Source organism: Onychostruthus taczanowskii, unplaced genomic scaffold (genome assembly GCF_017590055.1).
Source record: "Onychostruthus taczanowskii isolate IOZ18803 unplaced genomic scaffold, ASM1759005v1 scaffold2, whole genome shotgun sequence".
NCBI lineage: Eukaryota > Metazoa > Chordata > Aves > Passeriformes > Passeridae > Onychostruthus > Onychostruthus taczanowskii.
In genome coordinates this window covers 987,142-1,011,930 of record NW_024499239.1, presented here as the reverse complement: position 1 = coordinate 1,011,930, position 24,789 = coordinate 987,142, and the positions used below count along the sequence as shown (strand labels likewise).

The following is a 24,789-nucleotide window of genomic DNA, read 5'->3' as shown; positions in this document are numbered from 1 at the left end:
GTTTCCATTCTTTTACTCTCCAGTATGTTGAGCAAATACAAGAACACAGACATAGAATTAAATTCAAGAGTGTTTCCCTTGAACAGATATTACAAAAATATATATTTTTGATTCCGCACTACTGGTAGATATCATTATGTTCTTTATTAACATGACTAACAAAACATTTTTCTTGTTATTTTCTCAATTCTTCTTCTTCTTCTTCTTCTGGGTCATATGATTTATATGAAATAGTATGTATTCATTTTCAGCTGTTTGGGAACAATGTTCTGCCTAACACCAGAACAAATAAACTGGCCTGTGTTCTGCTATCTTGTAATAATAAAGACTATTTGGAACACATTTGTACCTGTTGAGAAAATAAATTCATGTGAACAGGCAAGCCTGGCAGAGGAAAGAATTCTCTTCCAACCTTGTGTCTTGCCTGGTAGCTATTAAAACTTCCCTTTTGAAAAGAAATTACTTGTTTATTTAAGAACAATTATATGACCATTTTGAATTACAACACTTTCACATGCTTTTCATGTGGTCAGAAAGATTTATTGCACAAAGAAAGGCCATGGAAAAGTGGTGGAAATGAAATACAATATTTGAATATTGCTGACAGTATGCTAGATACTTCCTTGTTCAGAAGAGCATTCAGTCCAAATAAACATCTAAGTGCATTTGAAGATGTACAAAGACAGACTTGAGTCTTCTTCATTTTATGATTTACAGTACAGAAAAGGAGTGAAATTTTATATCAGAATATGTGAAAAGCACCCTAACTCAGCCAAAATATTTCATTAGGGTTATTATAAATAAAGATGATAGATTTATGCTGCAGTATATTAAAAATTATCATAGATATTATGAGCACAGTCTGTAAATTTTGAAAGTCTTTTTTTTTTGTGTAATAAAAATCCAACTTTCCTATGCATAAATCCTCCTTGTCTTTTATTTTGGTAGAATATGATCTGCCTTGATACTCTCCAAATTCATGAGTTAATCTTTCCATTTTCCTGTGAAAAACTAAAGATGTTTTTGCAATTTCTACATAATGGCATTCTGGATTTTTTCCCAAATAATTAAAGCTTTCTCCTCTTAGATTGGAAAAAGAATTTGAAAATCATTATGGGGAATACTGTACTTACAACATTTTTTAAACTACTCCAAAACTTCCATCACATTATTAATAAACCATACCTACAGACATACGCATAGTTACATAGGAACCCAATTTAAGTTATGTAATAAAATTGAATAAAAATACTTCATCAGATTTTCTGTTTTAATGTTGAATTTCTCTTACTATCTCTACTTCTCTCTCTTTCTACTTCCCTCCCTCCCCCTTACCCCCCTTACACACACATGATGGGCCTTCCTCCCAGATACTGAATGTAATTTGGTGTAACTAATTAAACAAAGTTCAAAATAAACAGTTGAATAACTGTTCATTGGTCCTCTCTCCCCTCACAGGGACGTGCTAAAGGCTAGAATTCTCTAGCACAGTATCAGATGATACAACGAGAAAAAGACTGGATTATCTAGAATATCTGCTATTACCACAAAAAGAAGAGACCTTAAAACATCATTACTGCAGATTTTCATTGGCACAATTTTTACATGATTTTTTTATAACATGATTTTAGCTACCTGAACCCTGTGTTTTTTTGGTTTTTTTTTTTTTTTTTTTTGTTTTTTTTTTTTTTTTTTTTTTTTTTGTTTAGGTGTAGCATGATTTATCTTACTGAGTGAGATTGTTTCATAAGAACTTTCTTTCTTCCCCCCAGTTGTTACAAACATCCTCCCTCCCTTACTCCATGCAATTGTCTCAAGGATTCTTTACAAACTTTTGTTTCGGGAGGATGAACATGGAAGGGAAAATTGCCATGCAGAGAGTTACAATTCAGCTGCCCTGTATTCATAGCAATGTAGTTATAAATTGACCTTTACCAAATCTTAGTTTCAATTATTTTAAGCATGACTGAAAGTGGCTGCCCTGTTCAAAACTGTATTTGGACAGGGGGAGAGAGAGTGGCAGTTCAACCACAAAAGCAAAACTGTTTTAGGAAAGCAAGCTTAGGTCCATGTTTTCTTTGAAGTCTTCATTTGCATCTGCCCAGCAGAAATGGACTACATTTCACTGGACAGCTTTCTATAGAGTATTCCTATCTTCTCCATGGCAGCAAGCACTATTCAGCAGCTCTTGTTATTACTGGCTATTAGAGTCTATTGTTGTGCCAGGCACAAAAGCCAGGGATAGGCAAAGTCTCTCTTACCATTATTCTTGTACAAGAAAAATATAGATGTGCAACTTGAGATGGAGAAAAGCCCAGAGAGCTTAGATGAGTATAGAGGGAAAGGAGAGGAAGTGACTGGACAGGATATTCAAAATTAGACAGTTGTAAAATCGAAAAAGGAAAAGAAAAAGAAGAAAAAGAAAAAAAGAAAAAGAAGAAAAAGAAAAAAAATAAAAAGACAAAGTATTATGGTTACCAAGAAGGAGAAAAGCATAATTACCAACCATCTAAAAATGTTTTGAAACATTTGAAAATGATTGAAATGTTGTGACCAGCCCTAGAAATGCCTCGGCAAACAACAGACAATCCACTTCTCTATGTAGATTGTACCCTGGCAGCACCCCTTCTCTTTCTTCAGTTCCCTGCCTCATTCTTTAAACCTTTTATGTATACTATGTACACAACACACACAACCTTTGCATCAGAGGGATTTACAGGAAACTCATTTCTAAAGTCTTGAACCTTTCCAAAGCAGGCATGTTCCATCCACTGAGTAAATCTTATGCATCTATTTGAGTAGGTGCTTTTTTATTGTGTAAGCACAATTACTTTTCATTTTTGAGACAGCACAGTAACAATACTGTTGTTTTTAAGGATGAAAGGATTTGGAGTTACTAGAAAGCCAAAAATTCGCCATCCTAATGAAGATGTCTTTATTCCTAGGTGAACACTTGCCTTTTTAAAAAAATACCTGGATCCATTAGCATTAATATTTGTATCTAAAGGTTCATAGGCTAGCTTGTCTTTTCACTTACATCTCACAGAACTACTGCTTGCAGAGGAATTATTCCAAATTTATATATGTATAGATTGAGAAGTAAAAATCTGCCCCTTTTAATTTGGAATGAATTTCCTAAAATATTAATCGGGTGAATCATGTTAATAGAATATTTAAACAATATTACATTCAAAGTCTGCAGGTCTGACCTTCATGACAACAGATTTTAGGGAATACCACCACCCATGCCAGGTGTACCAAACAATCCCGTTGTCTGTCTTGGCAGTGTAGGGACCTCTGTAGTACAAACCATTCAGGTTGGCAGAGTGACACCTGGTGGGAAAGTAAAGGGAAACAGCAATAAGGCCTCCTGCTGAAAAGTTCCACGCATTTGTTATTTATTTTTCTGTGAGTCAAAAAATTTTGCCATGTTGATGCCAGCCTAATTTGACAGCTGCATAAATTTGCATTTTTGGATTCTGTGCACATAAACAACAGTGTTTTAATTAAGGAAGAACTGCAAATGTTTTTTGCTTCTTTTAACCAAAAATGCTACTTTTTCTTTCCATGTTTTATGGCATTACTAGCTCTTGGAGTTTCTCCTGCTAATTTGTTTCAGTGGAAAATTTTTCCTGAGTTGTTCAGGATGGAAGACAGCAGGGCATACACCACACTCTGGGAAAGAAATACTGTTATGGTTTTCTGTTGTTCCAGAATAGCCCCCCTTAAGTTTTCCAGTTACACCACATGGTATTTTGTATGACAAAACCTGAATACCACCATCAGTTTTCATATCCACCTGTAGACTTCTATTTAAAAAGATGAATTCTGATTGCTAATTACACACATGTACCAATTCACTGGATCACCAGAGCTGGCATTTTGTTTGATTGCAAAAAGTTGAGGGAGTTTTGTTGATTTTTAACAGACTCAGGCAGAAATGCAGTTATAGCTTATAAAATACAGTGGTTGAAACAAACAAAAAACCCTAGCAAAACCCAAAAGGCTTGAAAAGGAAACAGCACAACCTTGATACTTGCCTGGTTTCTACAAGAAACAAGCTTAGATCTTTATGTGGAGAGCAAACTGGCTATTCCTTTTGCAGCACATTGTGATGAATCAGCTTGGTTTATCTGCCAATTCAGTATTTCATTATAAATGCTGTTAATATCTAGCTGTTGAACACCATGATGGGTTCCAAAAGCAGACTTCAGAAATTATGCACACAGAAAACATTCCAAATAAACCTTATGAGTTTTCTTACTGGCAAATCTTAGGCTTTTTGGCTTTGCTTATACTTCATTAACAAAGTTTTTGAGAACTGAGATAAAAACTATGAGAAAAACTCCATACGAAAATTCTCATCTAGATATCCTTATTTATTGCTTACAATTTTTAAAATCAGTTTTGATAATGTGTTAATTGAAAGCTTATAAATTGTGGACATCAAAAGTGAGTTTGTTTTTGAGAATGACAAACTTGTATCAGAGCTGACATAATCTTTGTAATCATACAAATTCTGCAATGAGCAGGCACTCTGCCTACTTTGAATCAAAACACAGATTTCATTAAAAGAATCATAAAAAGGCACACCATAATTTTGCCAACAGCAATATGAGCCAGTGAAAGTCTTCATTAGTGCTGGGAAGCATGAATAGTGAAAATTAGAGTATCCAACTAAATGCTGTCTGAAGTAACTCTACATACTAAGTTAACAACTGGCATGTGATATGATATTGTGAAAAAACACTCATTATTCACAAGTCAATAAATACCTTAAAGTTAGCCTGTGTTCCTCCTATATTTTCAATAGGCTAATATAAAGTTTAAAAACTACACTGCAGAGGTTTCAAAAGTACAGCCAACTCTCAACTGTCCATGGATATTTTATCTGAATTATGCATTAACTGTGTGACAGATATGAAGAGATGGAAGTTGGTTCCCTGAAGAACCCTTTGAATTCTGTCTGGATTTATTGACTCCACTGACCCCACATGAATGTAGTTATGCTGTCTCTGGGATGATTGGTAAGGCAGGAAGCTTGAGTTAGTGATATCTGGCCCCAAGTTGTTGCCTAACAGATCCCTCTTACCATCCATACATGGTATAACTAAAAATGGGAGTGCTGGGAGAGAATAAGCTGATGTTCAACTGGAATTGTGCACTCTTACTATTTATGAATCTTTATGAACTTTATCTCACTACTTATAAACTACTTATGAGCTTTGCAATGCCCTGGGTACTGGAAAGCTTATGACCTGCAGGTAGTACCAGAGTGAACCCAGCTCTGTGGACTTGCATTCAACATAAGAATCTCTGCTAGAGCTTTGCTTACAAAACGGGCCATTTTTCTGCAGAAGTCCAGGACAACAAATGCTGAGCTGGAGCAAGACTGGTGGCTTTAAACTAGCTCTGAGCTACTTCCTTGTGGCCTCACTTGTGTCACGTCCCTTGGTTTTCATATTATCTGGGCTTTTCTGTATTTCATTAGTCCTGATAGCATAGAGCTGGCTATAAACAATTCCTTCATAGCTGGGAGCTCTTATGCAAACCAGCCAAGAGTACTAATTCCTTCTATATTTGCTAATCTGTGCATGACAAATATGTGTTTCTGAGTGCTTTCCTTTCCCTGCCAGTACTGTCCTGTTGAGTAGGACTTAATGATACTGACATTTTCTAGTATTTTGCAATGTTCAGTTTTATGTTAGGCTTAACATTAAAAATTCCGTAACAAAGCAGTGAAATAACACTATTAGTAACTAATTTTCATTATCAAGCTAGACTGTCACTTTAAGAGCATGAGCTACACAACCATAATAAGAACTAGCCTAGTAGGAGTCAGCTATCTTTAGAAGTTATGTAGCACCAACGACAAGGTATAAATAACTGTCAAGTTCTGCTGTGCAGCTACTTTTGCAAAGTGGTCATTCTTTTGTCCAGATCAATCCAATATAAAAGAAAAAAAGTTTTTAAAAGGCAAAAAATTTATTCAGTGGTCTAAAAGTGATTGGTAATTCAGTCTTAATGAAATCCATGGCATGATATCAGTTTTATGTGATTTGAGGTCCAGATACTCCTTTAAATTTACAAAAGCTCTGATTTCATAGGAAAAGAAGCTTCAACATAGTTACCTTTTCCTTTTATAGCTTAGCTTTCCTGAGAAATGCAAAAAAACATTGTCTACATGTGACTTTTTCCAAGTCTCAAACATTCTGCTGACTGGCTATCCGTGCAAATATATTAAAATGTATTAAAATAAGTAGTTAATTGTGAAACACTGAGTCAATGGCCACATCATGTCAGTAAAGGTGGTCACAGACTACTTATGAAAACAGAATTTGGCAAATGAGGAGTTAAAAAGAGAAACAAAGGATGACACAACAGAAACAATGGAGTTGATCCAGCCTGGCACCTCTTGCCAAGTGAACTGAGATCACAGTGAGAGAATAGTGTGCCTCCCTGAGCCGTATTTTAAACCTTTCTATTACACAGCTAGATTGCAGAGTTTCTCTTCATGGCTGTATTTATTTAATTAATTACAGGAAAGAACACAGCTGATCTGTACAGGCTAAGGCTACCATTTTTATTATTTCTTTTTGATTTGGTATATTGCATGTTGTACAATTTTAAATTCTCTTATTCAACCCTATTTAAAAAAATCTTTCACTCAGTCCAGATATGCATACTGACAGAAACTAAGTGGACACATTACCATTTCCATTTGTAAAGACTAACAAGACTGAGGTACTGTGAATTGAGGTGAAAAAAATGAGTCTTGATGACCTGGCACTAGTTTAGCTTGTCAGATATTTGCAGTGCTGCCACATCTGGTCTAGTGAAACACAAGAGAAATGCAAGACTGAAGTACAGCAGGGATGTACCTGCAAGTTCTACATGACCTACTTGTGTAAAAACTAGTTAACTCAGAGGGCAGAATGATCTCCTCCTCACTGCCTGATAACAAAGATGACCTGTGGCAAATGCCATTATCACAGCCTGAGCTGCACAGTAGGTGCTGTCCCTTCTAAGGTGAGCCTCACTCTTACCAGCACTGAGATCTCTGCTAGGGGACAAGGACACATTGCAAATAAATGAACAATCCCAATCTATCTTCTACCATATGTTATTATTTTATGAATACACATGGAGCAGAATAGTTGACGATACCCATATGAAATCAAAATACCTGTTAAACCACCAGCCAGCCTTTTCCTCTTCAGCACAGTTCCCTTCATAGTTGTCATTATCCCTGTCTCTAGTACTGAATTTCATTCCTCGATGATCAGCCCACCATTTCACATCAGGATGAAATCCAGCAGTAAGGGAATCACCAGCTGTACCAGAGTATTCACCACAACTCATCTCATAAGAATGCTAGTAAAAAATGTGAAGAAAGAAAAGAAAATTAAATTCCTGTATGTCTTTAGCCCTTAACATGTCAGAGAGTGAAATCACAAACAAGAACCTAGCCTGTTCCATTTGCTGCTATTTTTATTCTAAAAATGTCCTGCCACTTAAACACAATGTACGTAATACTGAAAGGCTGTAGAGATGCTTAACAGGAATAAAAGTTGTCATTAACCTTATGCAAAAATTACTTAATAAAAACAAAATTAGGGCTAGTTTGCACTATACATTAGCAAATCAGAACATCTTCCACCATTATTGTTGGTAATATCAACAAACATAGAAAAACTGCTTCTATCCATATCTTCTACACCAAATGATTCATATCCCTTACAGAAAGTGTGAAATTAATGTATCAGAGTAAACCACTTTTAGTAGGTATTTGAATATTAGAAGCATGTGTAAGAAAGAAAATATGGTACTAAGGCTCTACACAAATCTTTTTGGAAATTAGGGAACCTGTATGTTTATTGCTTGTCTACAGAATCCACATTTTCATTAAAACCTTTAGTCATTTAATATTTTATTACCTCTTCTCCTGCAACTCTGAATCTTGCATACTGTGCAAAACGCCGTTCTCCTTCAAAATCAGTTAGATCAATTCTTAAAGTATAATTCCCTTTAAAAAAATACAAATTATTTTAGTTAAACTAGCCTATCTCACTACTTTTCAGAACTGGGCACTACAGTAGAAGATTAAAAGAAAATGTTTTTATCATTAATCTCTATCACCTCAGCATATTTTATAGGGTTTTATCTTCTTTCTTTATGCATACTAAAGCATATATTGCTATTCTTTGCCTTTATTCAGCTTAAAAAATTTTAGAATTATTCCAATACAAATTTTCAAATGTAGGAAAAAATTGTAAAAAAAGATGGCCTTACAGGTTTTACATATTAGTATGATATTTGAGGTGGTAATGAAAGCATAGTGAAAATTCATCAATAAATTTTCACCTATGAAAATTAGATTTTTATACTCTGAAAATAAAAAAAAAAAAAAAGTTACACTAGGATCACATCCTGGTGGCACTGATTTCCATATGATTTAGCTGGCTAAGCCAGTGGGTAAGCTTTGTATCTGCAGCATTCCACAAAAAAGCAGAAGTTAGCTTACACTGAGTGACTATTAGAAAGATGGAAATAACTTTCTACTACTGGCCTCATCAACAGGACTGGACTAGAATTACTTCCATGTAATAGCCCACACAGCTAAAAAGCCCTGAAAAAGTGTTTTGGTACAGCATACTCCTGTCTCTGGACTGTTAGTGATGCTGAAGGACAGAGACAATTCTTTTAAGGTAGACTCCTCTCTCCTGTTCCCTGTTTCACAGGGGCTCTCAGTATGCCAGTGGCCTAAGGACAGTTTTGAACCTTTTCTTAGAAAACATATATTAAAATGTGTTTTTTTCTGAAACTTAGAGAAGTCCATGCAGACTAAAAACAGAACTCAGGATTTATGATAACAAAAAGGGGTAACAAAAAAATGGCCTGGAAAGAGCAAAGAAACAGAAACAATAAGACTATTGTTACAATACAAATTTTACCTTGATTAGTCAAATAATGAAGATTTTTGTTTCCAAGCCAAAATTCACCATTTTTCAAAACAAAATTTCCAAAGCCTTCTTCATAGTCAGCCCAGAGTCTGAAATGGGTATAAATTATTAATTTCTCAAAAAAAGCACTTTTGTTTGAATGTTTTATAATACAATTTCAGATCACAGAATAACTCAAACTGGAAGGAACCTCAGGAAGCAAGCTAGTCCAGTGTCAGTCTCAAGCCAGAATCACCCATGAGATCAGACCAGGTTGTTCAGAGCCTGTCCATTCAAATGTTGAAAACTTCCAAGGATGGAGACTGCACATTCTCTTCGGGGAACCTGCTGACTCTTTTCATGACGAAAAAGTTTCTCCTTATATCCAGTCTGAACCTCTCTTGTTTCAGCTTAGGTACTTTGTTTCTCATCCTCCCACTAGACATGTTTCTGAACATTTTTACTCAAAGAGCCCTCAGATTGCTTGCTTTTTCTTTTTTTTTAGATTTTTACTAATTGCAGAAGACAATCTAGTCCTTTCCACATCATTAAGAGTCCTTGCTCCAACAGTTGTTAAGGCATTTGACATTGAAGTGTCCTTGTGTCAAATGCACAAGTTGTCAGAAAAAGATTAGAACAGATGTCTCACAGAAGACAGCCAGAACCAGAAGTGGTATCTCATCTGGAGGCTGTCCCACAAAATAACCATTCCTTCCTTTTATCTGGGATAACAACTTATTCATACACTTCTAAAGTTCAGATTTAACTTAGCAACATCTGGTTTAATGTTTCTTCACTTTGCTTCCAGTTTTAATTACCAAATCTAGTACCTACCTATCAAAATTCTGGCTGCCATCAGAACGTCTCTGAAACACAGTCCAGCCACCTCCTTCAGACATGTCACAGAACGCAACGAATTCTCTAGGACTCTGGATTGGTTTTATTTTATAAAATCCATTTTGCTTATGGCCTTCATTATAGATTTCTGCACAATCTGTTCACACAACATTAATCAGACACAACATTTTTAGTCCTGTACTTACTGGCAAAATTAGAAATCAAGTCAGTAATGGTAATCAAGTCATGTTATTTAGAAGCCACATATGAACCACACTAATAAAATGAAATGTCTCTGCAAACACATTTCTTTGACTTTTGGGTCTTTTTTTGTGCTTGTGTTGCTCTAAAGCTTTGCTGGGCTGTAATTATTTTGATATATCTTTGAAATAATATCTTCACATAGTGAAATACTACAATTTTTGTTTCTACTTGACTAGCAAAATAATTCCTCTGCTTTAAGTGGTGTCACTTTTAATTTACAGTGGTATCATCCACATTAGAATCCTGAAAATTACATGTAACATACAGTAACCTTTGAAAACAAATGTACTTCTATGTCTAGAAAGTTCACAGAAGTGCCAGAAACAAAAGTATGGAATCTCCAGTGTTAAAAACTGAAACAATTGCAAGGCCTGATTCTCCTGTCCCTTCTACCAAATAGGTGCAAAAATATACAGAAGACTACACCCAAAAAGTGCAGTGTATGTGTAAAATGATACCACTTTGGCTTGGTACCATTCAGTCTGGTCTGCATTGCTGTTGATTAATATAATTTACAACAATAACAAAATTCAGAGCTCATGGAAATATTACAGCAATGTAATTGTATAATCTTATATTCTTTCCTCTAGGAATTAAGAAATGAAATGAGTTCTTTGTTTATATGTAATCTACCATCAGGCAGTCATGTAGAAAAGACATATAATTTTCAGCATTTCTGTTTTTCCTGGCTAAGGTAGAGCTGATTAACTTCAAGGAATTCTCTGAATTGGCTGAACTTCCAGGCCTGCTTGGAACTTTATAAACTATTATATTTCTCTTCAGTGAAAGTGTCAGTGAAGATTAGACATAGAAAATAAATACTCTATACTGAAAACAAATAGCTATGCCAGAATTTGAATAAACTGTAATAGAAAAAATTATTTAAATAACAGCTAAGTTATCTTTATAGAGAATGTGTGATTGGCTTAGAGAAAATAGCTTTTCTTGTCCATTAATTTCTTAGTAGGTCAGCAAAACACAAGCATATCTTAATTTTTAGCAGGTGTATATAGTGTGGAATTTCCCCATCACTATCTAACTCAAATTATTCAGTTCTGTTGATATTAAAATGCTACAGTATGAACAGAGAAAGGCATTTTCCAAGCTGAAAAGAAAGTGAAAAAATAATAGGAGAAAAAAATAATCAGAAACAGGAACAAGTTAGATCTGTTTTTTTAGAATAACATTGTAAAAGAATAAATTGGGGCTTATGCTAAGAAAGGACAAATACCATTCAGATAAATGTGGTTTTAATAATCTTTTTCAGTAACAAGTGAGTCAGCCCTAATAATAAAAATAAAGTGTTCCAGAATGCTGAGTACATAAATACACAGCTAAAATTTTTATGTCAGATTTACAACTGCTTTAAATTTCATTTTAATGGTGTTCTATTATATTTGATGCCTTGGGATCAAATGTTATATATATTGGTATTTCTTCCAGCAGCATAAGCACTACAAGCATATTGAAACAAGGCTATTGAAAATAATAGTATTTAAGACTTTCTAGCACTGGACAGCTAGAAACAAACACCACCTAGAAGTCAGTCTCCTAACTTGTATTTTCAATCAAAACTATTGTTTTGGATAGTGTTTTATTATATCAAGAGTTTGGATTATGTCTTATTATATACTTCCACTGTATTTATTATAAGCCTTCCACTGTGGAAGGAGTGGATCACTACCAGAGTACTGGTGAAATCAGAAAAAAACTTTCAATCAGGATTTAAAAGCTGTGATGTCATGAGCTGAATCCAGCTCAGTGAAAATGTTATTAAAGTGAGATGCAGATGCCATTATGCCAGGCTTAGGTGTGTAAATATGGAGGTCTCAGGGACTTTATAGATTGGAACAAAGTCAGCCATTTGAATGCATGAATGTGAACTAACCCTGTTAGTTATTTTTGAGATTGTTAGAACATCTGACATTAATCAAAGAATGGTGTTTAGAAATCTGTAAGTCCTGATTAACATTTTGTAAATGTCTATTATTGGCTTTTATCTGTTGTATTGCTGATATTTATGCTTGTTTTAAAGTTATGATTGTTAACTGATTGTTTCTTTATGCACTACTAATAAATCAGTAAACTTCTTAAATCCTGATTTGATTTCTACAATCTGACATTAGCAATTTTTCCCTGCACAGCAGGTCCAGGTAAAAGCTGAGCACTGTGTTTTAAACAAACATTCTGCAATGAGTTTTTAAAACAATAGCTCAATAGGCCCAATTGTGCTAAAGCTTCTGGGTATTATTACAGTGAATGGAAATGAAAAGAATAGCTCCATTTCTAACCTGAATACTGTCTTTTTCCTCCCAAGTCAATGACACTGTTTTCATCTTCTCTGTCATTGTACTGAATCTCTTTCTTCTCTAAGAGCTGTATAATTTTTAACTGCTGCTGTTTCACACGATGTTCCAGAAGCCTCACCTGGCCCTGAAGTCGTATCTGCTCTTGAAAACACTTCTGTAAATCCTAGAGAGGAAAACATATCTTATTGTAAAATCAACAAATTTTATGTGATATTTAACATGTGACACAAAGAGCCAACCAACCAAACCATAAATAAAATTAAACTTGAATAAAATATTTTGGTCACAATTTCCCACAGACATTATGTTGACTTCCATCTCTGTTGCTACTTTGTTTTAAATTATTTCATATGTTACTGTGCATATATAAAACATACATATTAAGAATGCTTTGCAAAGAGGCCTTCTCTTTAGTGCTACCAGCTCTAACTGCAAACATGCAACGGGGACTTTGGGGAGAAAAAAAACCTATAATACAGACCCTATCATAAGGAGGCCCCATCTCTATCATCTTCCATGCACAGAGATTTTCTACCCAGAGAAGCCTGCTACTAACATTGTGAAGGTTCTAAAGAGTTTTCAAGGAATGCAATCCACATGGATATGTTTTCAACTTCATAGTGCATTTTTTGAATGCTTTTAAGTTACACACTTCTTATGATAAGAATCCTAACCTTGCCAACATAAATACTGTTAAGTTTTAAGCTCATTTTTGGAATGCTAAAATAGTCTCTAAGAAGCCCTGAATATACATGAAAATTAAAAGTTAAAACAAAAGTTAAAGTCAATGTTGACTGCGACTTTTGTACTTAATTTTGCCACGCAGAGTGGGTGAGAAATGTGGCACTTCTGATACAGTGTTACCTAGCACTCACTCGACCCTCAAGAGCTGGAAGCTGTTCCAAATTCTGACATGCTGAATGCATGCTGAGCAATAAATAATTGTTTTTAGATTAAAGACTATGGTAAAATAGCCAAAGTGAACATAACCTGATCTGGAGAACTTAAAACCATCTGTATGGTTTAAAATATATATTAAATAAATTTGATTTCAGTGTGAGGGAGAAAAGCCTTTGGAAACATGACATAGGTTTTGCATCAGTAACACTGAAATTTTATATGAGCAGACTTTAGTAGCTTGTAAAAGAGCACAATTAGCACTGTAAAGGCAAAATCAAAGGGTGACTTTCTGGAAATCTGACATGTAAGATCAAATTTGCAGTAATTCTAAATTGGTGCTACCTTATTCATAGATGTCTACATGTAAATAATGTCCCCTTATTCATAGGGGACATTATTTACATGTAGACCTGCAATATTTGCCATTCATATGGAAGAACTGATATCTCAGAACAGTGCCCTATCACACCATACTATAAAAATGTCTGCAATAGGATACTGCTGCACATAGTGAGGTTCACCTAAGTGGTGTCTGCATACTTTCATTTGCATCAAGCTCAGGTTTCACACTTTGTCCATGAACACTTCCAACAAATTCTTCCATTTCTCTGCAATATTTAGTTCAACTGAAAAATTTGATCACAAGACTGTGCAGAACAATCCTGAAGACAAATTTCTGCCTTAAGTATTACTGAAGTGTATCAGAGACTTGCTTTAATTCATACTTAACTGCAATCTAGAGTACATGGTGAAATAAAAGAATGGGGGGGAAAATACATATGTGGCATAACTAGGCAGTTTGTCAGTGACCTGCTTGAGAGGGTAAGGTTCAGCAGCCTGTGTTTGGGCTGCCCACGTCGGGCTGCTCGGCCCGCTGTGCGCCCAGTGCTGAGCCCTTGCTGGCCCAGGAGCTGCCAGGGTACCATGGCAATGCTTGCCCACAAGGGCACAGCCTGTGGCTGTAGGGCCAGAGGCACATTTCCCAAACACTTTTTTTAGAGGGATACGGCGGCAAACAACCCAGTAATAGCCCAAAAGTTCTATCTTATTTAAGAACCTTTTCTTGAAAATCTTTTTTCAGTTGTTGATAGCTATACGAGATGCTTAGCATATCATCCTTTTCTTCTAGCAAGAAACAAGAGAAGAAAACAGTTAAATAGGTGCGCATACAAAGTTGCTACAGTGGCTTAGAGGGATGTTACTTGACTGTATGCAGTGGTTAATCTGGGACATGTTGCATATTGCAAAGAAAAGATGCACTATTTATTTTGCAGCCTTTCCAGGGTGGTTGTCTCAATTGTATCTGCAGCTTCATACAAACCCTTCACGAAACCCTTCACCGATTCTACTCAGTGGGAATGAATTCAGTGGGAGGTTCAGAAGAGGCTTCTTTGACAGGTGACTGCAAATTGTCAGTCTGGTCCTGTGTGAATACAGAAAATTACAGAGGACTGTGGAGCTTTAGAGAGAGAGAAAGAAATGTACAGGTAGATTGAGAAAGAGTGAAAAAATTTTAAAAGTATTCAAAAAATATTTCCAGGCTCACCCTGATGAGCTAATGCTAACTGTAAAAGAAAAGCTGTCCAAAAAATCCCATGTTCCCAGTCAGACCAAATATTTATTCTAATTATACTAAGTTAAGAGTGATAAAGAAGTCACCATGCCACAGTTACCAGTTTTACTGAGAAGGCTAGCCTGTATCAGTCTTAACTCCATCCTCACAAGCTTGGAGAACATGGTGAGATGGAATAGGAGGCCTGGAAATGGTGGCCCCCATTGCCAGGCCCTCATAATTTCATAGACAAGCCTTCAGGTGGGTGACCTCTGTGACAGTGGCAAGATCTGAGCCACAAAGAGCTATCTTCCATTCTAGAAAGAGCAAGGGACAGGGCATTGGAGGAGGGGCAGCTACAAGTGTTTCTTTCAGCTGAAAGAAATGCCTCTATCAGTTCCCCTTTCATACTGCTAAAAGCCATTCTCCTGCTGTGATTAAATTATATAGTACAAGTATAGAACTTATTGAAAAAAAATTATCTTACCTTAGAAAAACTTGGTACCTAAATTCAGTATGACACTACTTCATATACCATAATAAAAGGTCCTTTCCTTTGAACCAAATAAACACAATTCTGCAACAGGCTGTGTCTCTAAATATTATTCTTAAACTTGCATTTAAAATCCATCTTTTATTATTGTTTACTATAAAATTATTAATTAATTCATAAAAATGAATGACTATGAGCTGATTCTCATCTGCTTTGCAGACAATACACTTGTGATGGGGTGAACAGTGATATAGCTACACTACATATAGCAATTTCCTTATTTAAAAGGTTTTAACCTCTTAATGCTTAGGAGGTGACAGTAAATTAGAAGTGATAATCAAGACAAGACTAGCCATACTGAATAAGCATAAGAAAAAAACTGCTTGAGAAGAAACAGTTTTGAAAGTAACCTACATATGAAAAGTACTGGTATCTGGTACTTTCTCTTCTCTCCCTGACTTCAGCCTTCTCATTGATGTCTCTCTGTCAACTCCAGACAAATCCCATTAGACTTTCACTGCTGAACAGCAAAACCACGGTTCTCATATTTGGAATTCTATGTCTATTTTTTTTAATGGGACAATCACAAGGTAACTGTAACTTCAATTGGATCAATGTGGCTTTTAGATCTTCCATTTACCAGACTGTTCTTTCAATGTGCTGCTACACTTTTTTTCACAAGGATAATCCTTTAAAAACCATTGAAGTTAAACCAGTGCACAGCTGGAGTAATAAAGAAGCAAAATGTAAATTTCAGTTCTCACATATTGCTATTCCATTTGTTAGATATGGACCAAAGTTAAACCATTACAATGTTGAAATACTCAACAAAATGTGGATTTTACTGTGGCTATTCCAGTAGACAGTGATGCTCACTGACTGAAACCAGACTGAACACAACCTGTTCTGTCTGTTTCAGTGAAGCAACTGTTTGCACTACACATTGAGATGCAATTATCTAACAACTGCTGACAGCTATGCTCTTGGACACACAGTCCTACATTTAACCAGCTGCTGCAATTAATGTGCATTCATTTTCATTATTGTGTGAATTATTTAGCATCCAGTAACCTTCCATGAAATTTATTGCTACAAATTAGACTCAGAATACTTCATGAAAATACTTCATAAAAATACAAGGTTTTTACCGGTGGTGCTATTTCCTATACTTTTTAGAATATAAATTAGCTCCAAAATAACTATATTGAAATTAGTGGTTTAATTAGATTAAAAGGTGAAAACTTTGAGATGAAGCTCTGAATATTCCCAGTTTTTACTCAGGTCAGATAAGTCCAAAATATTCTAAATTAAAAATAATAATTTAAAAATTAGTAAATGCATTTAACTGTGGTGTCTTTTTTTTCCGTAGGCCTCCACAGAAATTAGTAATATTTTTCTCCACTGAGCAGAAGTGATTAGAGAGTCAAGTACTTCCCATTCTGCCTCTATAAAGCTACTTATCTGAATGAAAGTTTTCCACAAGGAAATGTAAGCCATAAACAATAGTAAATTCAGCAACTACTTCGACCTAGGCAATTATGAATCAAGGATTCAATCCCTTTAGGTCTCTGCTATTTAGGACCTGGATATAAAACTAGTAAGGACAGCCATGACATGCAGTGCAGTGTTGGTGAGGCTGGAAGTATTTTAAACTGTGGAGTAAGTGTGATTTTTTTAGGGTTTTTGTTGGAGAAACAGGATGTACAGGAGAGGGTTTTGGGAGCTTGAAGTGAAGGAGTTTTGATTATTGTTCCTGAGTGTGAACTACAATGTAGTTACATGGAAACAAGTAAGAATATGAAGTTATGGATCTTGTTTGAGAAGAAGTTGTAGGGCAAGTGGACAAGGTGGAAAAGGATGAAAACATTCTGCATACCAAGTGTCAGTGCCCAGAAACAGCACTGCTGCACCCACTGCTTTAGGAGTTCCTGTGCTTTGCTTTTCTGTAAGTATGCTGCTCGAAACTACAGGTGTTATTCTCAGTTAGCATTATGCCTGAATGGTAGTATAACCATCTTGTATGCCTTCTGTACAATGTGCCTCCATGATATCTGTTTTAGGAAATATATATTGCCTCCTCTTTCACTTCAGATGCAGTCACAAACTGACTGTTTTTCTTTCTTCTGTGCCATTGCCTACTGATTTATCTTCCATTGTAAATTTATGCATTTGTTTCCTTTTTCCTATTGGAAACTTGTCCCCAGTACACACCATTTGAAGATACTTCCTCATTCTTTCATTTCTTGATGAATTCTGATATTTTCCATCAAAGGTTCTACCACTGTGTGTAGATATTGTGAACACTATGGAGGGGAGCATTGTGAGCACTACAGAGGATAAGGTATGCAGTATTTAGAAGAAACTCTGCAGAAATATTTAGAACTTACAGAGCTGCCAATGACATCCATCAAGCTAGCTGCAAGGACAAAATCAATCATTATCAAAATCTTCATTTTGGAAGCTGTGAGGTAGAGGAACAAAGGAAACACTAGTTAACTTAAACATTTAACCTAAAATTTACACTTGACATCTTAAATCTCATTTAAAAATAGTCTATTTAACCTAGAATTATTTTCTTGCAAATTGTAAATATAGCGTGCATGCAGGATTCATTACAAATGTCTAAAATAGTCTGATAAAATACAGATCCAAAAGCCAGTAAAATAACAATTTAACCTTTTAGGTCACTTTGTATAAGAGCTCTCCATGTATTTTAGGACAGCTATTCAAGATTCAAAAGCACATATTTTATTTTCAAGACAAAAGCAAAACATTTTAAGCAAGCTGAAAAACAGGGAAATATTCCTTGTTGGACCTTTAAATTTGTGAGAAAGGTCCATGTCATATACAAGTAATTAAAATCTGAATTGGGCTAGTTATCCTTGGTGTAACGATTTGTGCAGATTTTGTGCACCAGGAGAGGATCAAGATAATTTCACTGTCATAAAGTAATTTGGGGGAAAAATCAAAAACAGTTATCAGCTTTTATTCTAATGGTGACAAGAATGGCATCTTTAAACTGATAGCTATGCATACTTTGCACTGTATGACCCATAGCATTTTAAACCCCATTTTTTCATATGAAAATTATTTTATAGGCCAAACCAATCACCACTGTATCTCACTGCCTTGCAAACATTAGCTGATAGAACTTCAAAATAATTTTGTAAGACAGACATGTGCTTTTCACAGAGGAGAAACCAAGGCCTCCAATCAGTAAAATATTTACAAAGATTATATATAAACTATTCTGAATTAATTAGTTAAACTTCTGCAAGTTATCAACTGAGGTTTTTTTTTCTTTGTAACTACCAATATTTTCATTTAGCATTGTTAACACCTAATTAAAACAGAATATGTGTCTACTCTGCTTTTCCTACCATCGAGATAATTAAGGAAAAGATCTCCGTGATCATTGAGTTGAGCCATTAACTTAATATTGGCAGGTCCACCACTAAAGCCTGTCCCTAAGCACCACATTTACATTTTTTGAATGCTTCCAGGAATGAGACATGTTTAAAGCATTTGTGGTTAGACAATGTGTAAAACTTCTAATAGAGGTCAGTGATTCAATACCAGCATGTGTTTATTGAAACACCAACTTTATGAAAATTTCCACTCATGTTTCTATAGGAATTAATATAAAATATGAGTAGAACTTTGGCAGACTGTGTTTTTTACAGTACAAAGATAAGCAAGGTGTTTATGAGAAGTATGTTTTCAAGTTTGTGCAAAATTGAACAAGTCCAACTATATTTTCACCAATATCTGAAAACTTCATGCAAGACCAGAAATTACAGCCCAGATAAATCTCAGATTTCAACACTTACCTATAAAATACTTAGGATGCTTTTTAAAATTACAGCTAGTAAAATTGCATTAGTAATTATAGCTATTACAGTCACTTCTGTTTTGAAAGCAGCTGTTGCCATCTGTTGGATAGCATTGTCTGTGACAGGAGTGACCAAAGAGTAGATAAACTATCTGGACAGCCTGCAAATGATCTGTCTCTGCTAACTGCTGTCCTAAATCCTTGCATACTTTAAATATGTTTTCTAAGAGAGAAGGGACTCTGTTTTCTTCACTGGAAGATTCATATTTCATATACTCCACTTCATCCCTGTTATTTTAATTATGAAACCACAGTATCTTCCCTCATATTAATCTTAGTATTTGAACTGTTCTATGATGATTTCACTGACTGTGAATGCCTGAATACCACAATCAATCTTTAAAAAGCCCCAATCTTAAATGAATTGACAACAGTATTCTTATTTTTTTTTAAAAAGACTGTCAAGTAAATCTTGGATATTGTTCAGAGAAATTTATGTTAGTAAAAAAAAGAAAAACAGAACACTGAGAGGTACAATCAAGGCAGGTAAGTCCCTCACAGCATGTATGAGCTGCTATGAGCAAGCTGCACAAAAAGAGTGAATAGCTGAGGAGTGGAGTGTGTGCAGTTGGTTTAGTTTGTTATCTTTAGATGAAATCACCTTTCTATTTAAGGATGCCTCTTTCTATAGAATGTTCCTCTTGTGCAAACCTTCATAAGGGCTGCCACTTGGGAGACAACTTAGCATGTCAGCTTTAGTGCTGAAATAAAACATGCTCAAAAGACATAGCAAAATATAATAATAGTCTCATAAATTTCTGAATTTGACAATTTAAATAAATTCGTGAAGATATTTTAATCCTGGAGTTTCATTTTTAAGAAAGCAAGCTGGACAGTAAACTCAAGATGGAGTACTGATCCTGTAGCCACTCACAATGTAAGCTCACTATGAATGTAAGACAAGAGGCTCATAAAGAGGGAGAAACTGAGGCTTCCATTTGGCAGATCTACCAGTCACAAACAGGGAAGACTGAAACAGAGAGGACACAGGGTAAAAAAATGCACAGAGGGACCTCTAGTAGGATAGCGAAAACCAAAATCTTTATGCTGTGGTCCTCCATAGAAAGGGAGAATGTAAAAAGGAAGAGACCTGAAAACTCAAGTTCTGAAAGCAAATGGGTGACTTAAAAGCATTTCTCTGCTTCTGTCACTATCTAGCAGATAGACCCAGACAAGTCAGAGGACAATCACCAGTGCTAGTCCCAGACCTCATACCTTTAAGCCAGTTTCTCAGCGGGCATAAACTCTTTAACTCAAAAAACCTGCAAAAAATTACAAATTTTAATCAGTCACAGAAGAACCTGAAGAGTTAACAACTGTTGAGAGACTTCCAAGACTAGTTTTATAACACCTGTGTTGATTTAACAAAAAGAAAAAAAAATACAAACCAGAAATTTGTACAGGGGATATCCCCTTCCAGGAAAATCTTAATCTCAGACACCAGACATGTGGATTATTTATCACACATCATATGCTAGAGTGAGAAAAACTTGGTCTTATATTTTCAAGTTGAAACACAAGCCCTGAACAGTTAGCTGAAAAAAAAATCACTTTCTGTTTTAAACAAATTGAGTTCAAGTGTAACTCTTGTGAAACCTTGACATTTTATCCTTGGGGTCACTCATTACTATTCCAAGATTACACCTGGAATATGCATTTTAGGCAGTATTTTTTTTCCAAAGCTATGGAATCAAAATTCTAGAAAGACATCTTTTTTTCTTCTCTGTGCGTAGGCTTTCTTTAAAGAATACACACAGAGTCAATCCTATATTCAAATTTCTCCTAAATCTGATGCTTCTTCCAAGTCTTTAAATAACAAATTACTGAAAAAATTTGATGACATTAAAGAAGTTCTGTACTGTGAAAATTTTGGACCATTAGAATGTTCTTATGTTTTTTGAATTTAAGAGACAGCAAACTAGATGGAATACAGATGCCTGTTTCTTTCTGTTGGCACAGCGTCAATAAGACTTGCATTGCTAATAAATACAATAATAGTAAGAGATAATCTGCCAAAAGGATAGAAAATAACTGGAAAGTTTTTTGTTTGCTTTCTTAAAATTCAAATTATTAAACTCATGCACAGATTTTGCTTTGTTTAAATTCGGTGCAGTTACAAATATGCCCTGTTTTCCTCATCTGAAAAATAATTAATTATTTTATTTACTTTAGGTTCTAAAAGCAGCCTTGTTCATATAGCCCATAATAATACAAATTTAGAAATTGCAGATTAAAATAGTGGGTTTATTAACTACCTAGAAATGCAGGAAAATACCTAGATCCTGGTAAAATATCCGTACATCATTATCAATACTACACCACTTATATGACCTTCAAAAAACAAATTACTTTAAAACCATAACTATAGAAATTAGACATACATCTTCCTTCTTCCCTCATAGGTACCCTAAATGTTTACCTTTAACTTCTGGACAGAACTCAAAGTAGTTAAATCTTCTTAAACTGATGCAAATAATTCCAGAGCCCTTCCCAAGCTGCGATTGTTTTTGCTATTAAATTCTGCAGAGTGGAGGCTTACATCTACTATGAGTCACTGGACTGGAATGCTGCTGAGAAGTTGCAGTTATCAAGACTAAATTGCAACATAAGAAGATGACAGTTATTCTGTGCCTAACACAACACTTCTGAAACAAAAATGTACCAAAAATAACACAGGATCATCTATTCCCTTTCACTCTTGTGGTTCAAGGAATTGCTCTCTGTATCATACTCAGCTTTATACTCCAGTCCTTTCCATAGTCACAGAACAAATCTCAGGCTTCAGAGGTACATAGAGAATGTAACAGATTCAGTGGATTTAAGGAAAAAACAATAATCACTCAGACTAGAAGTGACATGTCAGAAGTGTAACAAAAAAAGAAATATACTAAATAAAACCTAACCCAAAGTAACAAACATAGTACAGATAAAACTGAAAGGATCAAGAAAAAAGTACCAAAAAATCTTGTCTGATGTATTTTATAGTCAAGGCACTGAGAAGTATAGCATCTCAGTGACTTCATCAGACAAAATAATTTTCTAGACAAGCTTTTTAGAGCCAGATGAATACATCAAAGAATGTTTTAAAATACAATCTGAGTATTTGCCCTTCTTCTATGCTGGCTCTTTCCAAAGAGTTCAGTAAATGAGTATGCTTAAAGGAATGTGCTGGAAAAAAAGAAGTCTTAAGGAAATACTGAATAGCAATAAAATGAGCTTTACATTCCACAATCTAATCATAGAATGCCCTGGGTTGGAAGGGACCATAAAGGTTACCGAGTTCCAAACCCCTTGTTGTGGGCATGACACTCTCCGCTAAAACAGGTTGCTCAAAACCCCATTCAGCCTGGCCTCAAACACTCCCATGGATGGGGCATCTACAATTTCTCTGTTCCACCACCCTCACAGTAAAGAATTTATTTTTAATATCTAATTGAAACTTACTCTCTCTCTGTTTAAAGTCCTCCCCCCTCATTCTGTCACTACATGCCCTTGTAAGTGGTCTCTCTCCAACTTTTTTCAGAATCACAGAATGTTCTAAGTTGGAAGGGACCCACAAGGATCATCAAGTCCAGCTCTTAAGTGAATGGCCCATATGGGCATCAAACCTGCAACCATGGCTTTATTAGTACCCACACTCAGTCCAACTGAGCTAATCTCAGGGCCTTGTATTGCCCTTCACGTACCTCCTATTGAAGACTAATACTTGTTGCAAACTTCCTCAGAATAATTTCTGGTGCACTATTTGGAATCTGGTTGCCTGGCAGTATTTCTCTTTACTCTTACATTACATCCACTAATTAAATTCATATTCTGAATTTCAAATCTTTATTAATTACTCCTGAGGAACATACAGTAAGAAACATTCAAAAATTCAAAATCATTCAGCAAATAATTTTTACTGAGAATCTTACTATGACTAATGACTGTTTCAAAGAGGGACATACCTGTTCATAGTCTGACTCCTAACCAATAGTTACTCAGTGGGTGGGCTCTGAATTACGAAAGTAGAAAAAAGGCATGGCATTTTACAGTTGGATTTTTAAACAATAAATAAATTAAATTAAATTAAGAAAATAAAATAAACATTTTATTGGGGGTCATAAGTAGATTGCCCATCACTTGAGGGCTTTAAACAAAGACTAGATGGCTAAAATACATGACTATGGTTCAGTTAAACAAGATTTATATGCAGTGTCAAGTCAGAGATCTATTCAAGAAGTCTATATGCTACCCATCATTAGAATGGTTTTGTAAAAATAAACATACTAAATGCAAGACTTTCAAATGGATGTCATAAAAGCACAAAAGGAAGAGAGAAATGTCTTTTTAGACCTGTTGAATACATTCAATACTGAAAACTGACAAATGTTCGTGAGAGCCTGGTGGAGATGGTTGGCTTGAAACATTTCAGGCTCCTGTGTGGGGAAAGGAGCAAACCAAGTCTTGCCCTGGCAAGGCAACACTCCGCTCCACACACCCCATCCCTGGGGCTGTATCCCAGCCCCCACAGTGGCTGCCAATCCCTGGCACACCAGAGGCCATGCTCCACACCCTGCCCCTGGAGCCCCTAACCCAGCTCCTGAGTGGCTACTAGACCAGAATCCCACCTGAGGGAAGGGCCCAGGAAAGCCAAAATGTACCTAAGCCAGAGCACAAGGCATGTGTACTGTCTGACCCTACTTCCCTTGGGTTTTGATCAGCTGAAACACTGCTGGAACCAGGAGTAGTAGCTATATTTGTATCTCTTCTTCCTTTTGCTTTCTTCTCTAATTCCCTCTTCTCAAAGTTTGAGTAACTTAAAATCGGGTGGGTCGGCATTTGCTTGGTTGAATGGGCTTAGAGTGGGCTAAGTTATTGCTTTGTGAAATGCTTTATGTTGAATGAATGTTGTTTTCACCTTTTTGCCAAAGTTCCCTGATTTTCTGAAGTTTGACAGTAAAGTTTCTGTTTTTTTGACCTCTGGAAGAATAGCCTGCTGATATTTTCTGGCATACATCTGACTCAGGGTACATGAAAGAGTCTTTGTTCCTTTTAAGAAATTCACTGAGTGAGATCTGAGGCTCTATAATATCAGGAACTTTAATGTGGCCAGTAAATACTGGATGTTCCCACAGATATTCAGATTTGATGCTCTTTGAAGAGTTTGCACAGAAGTGAAGGAAAGCATTGGATCATTAATAACCCTTCTATCATTTTGTCATAGAGTATATATAAAGGATAAAATGCTGTATTTCACTTCTACTAAATCAAGATGTTTAGACTTCCTCCAAGAAGAGTAAGAACATTCAGATGTATTATATCCACTGTATACCTTTTTTTGATGTTTACAAGAAAAAGCTAGCACAAGAAATGAGTGGCCTTTTTTTCCATTATATTAGCACTTGCAGCTGAGTACCTCTCCAGGTATTTTAATCTGACAAAAGTTTAACAATTTAGGGCAATCCCAGACATGGATACCAGCTGGTGATGGGTGGATTGAGAGCAGATCTTAAGAGATGGGCTTAGTGGATGAAAAACTAAGTATGAGCCAGCAACATGTGCTTGCAGCCCAGAATACAAATTTAATCCCAAGCTGCATCAAGAGACACATAGCCAGA

At 35.6% G+C, this 24,789-nt stretch overlaps 1 protein-coding gene across 1 annotated transcript; it reads right to left on the bottom strand.

Moving 5' to 3' along the window:
• Nucleotides 1-446: 446 nt before the first annotated feature.
• Nucleotides 447-21,727, bottom strand: FGL1 (fibrinogen like 1). The gene is made up of 9 exons (XM_041403100.1): nucleotides 21,609-21,727; nucleotides 20,405-20,451; nucleotides 17,685-17,758; nucleotides 12,335-12,515; nucleotides 9,777-9,936; nucleotides 8,955-9,052; nucleotides 7,938-8,026; nucleotides 7,187-7,374; nucleotides 447-3,333 (listed from the first exon to the last, which is right to left on the bottom strand). The coding sequence occupies exons 3-9, from the start codon at nucleotides 17,748-17,750 to the stop codon at nucleotides 3,174-3,176; spliced, it is 942 nt and encodes a 313-aa protein (XP_041259034.1). The 5' UTR covers nucleotides 17,751-17,758; nucleotides 20,405-20,451; nucleotides 21,609-21,727; the 3' UTR covers nucleotides 447-3,173.
• Nucleotides 21,728-24,789: the final 3,062 nt, after the last annotated feature.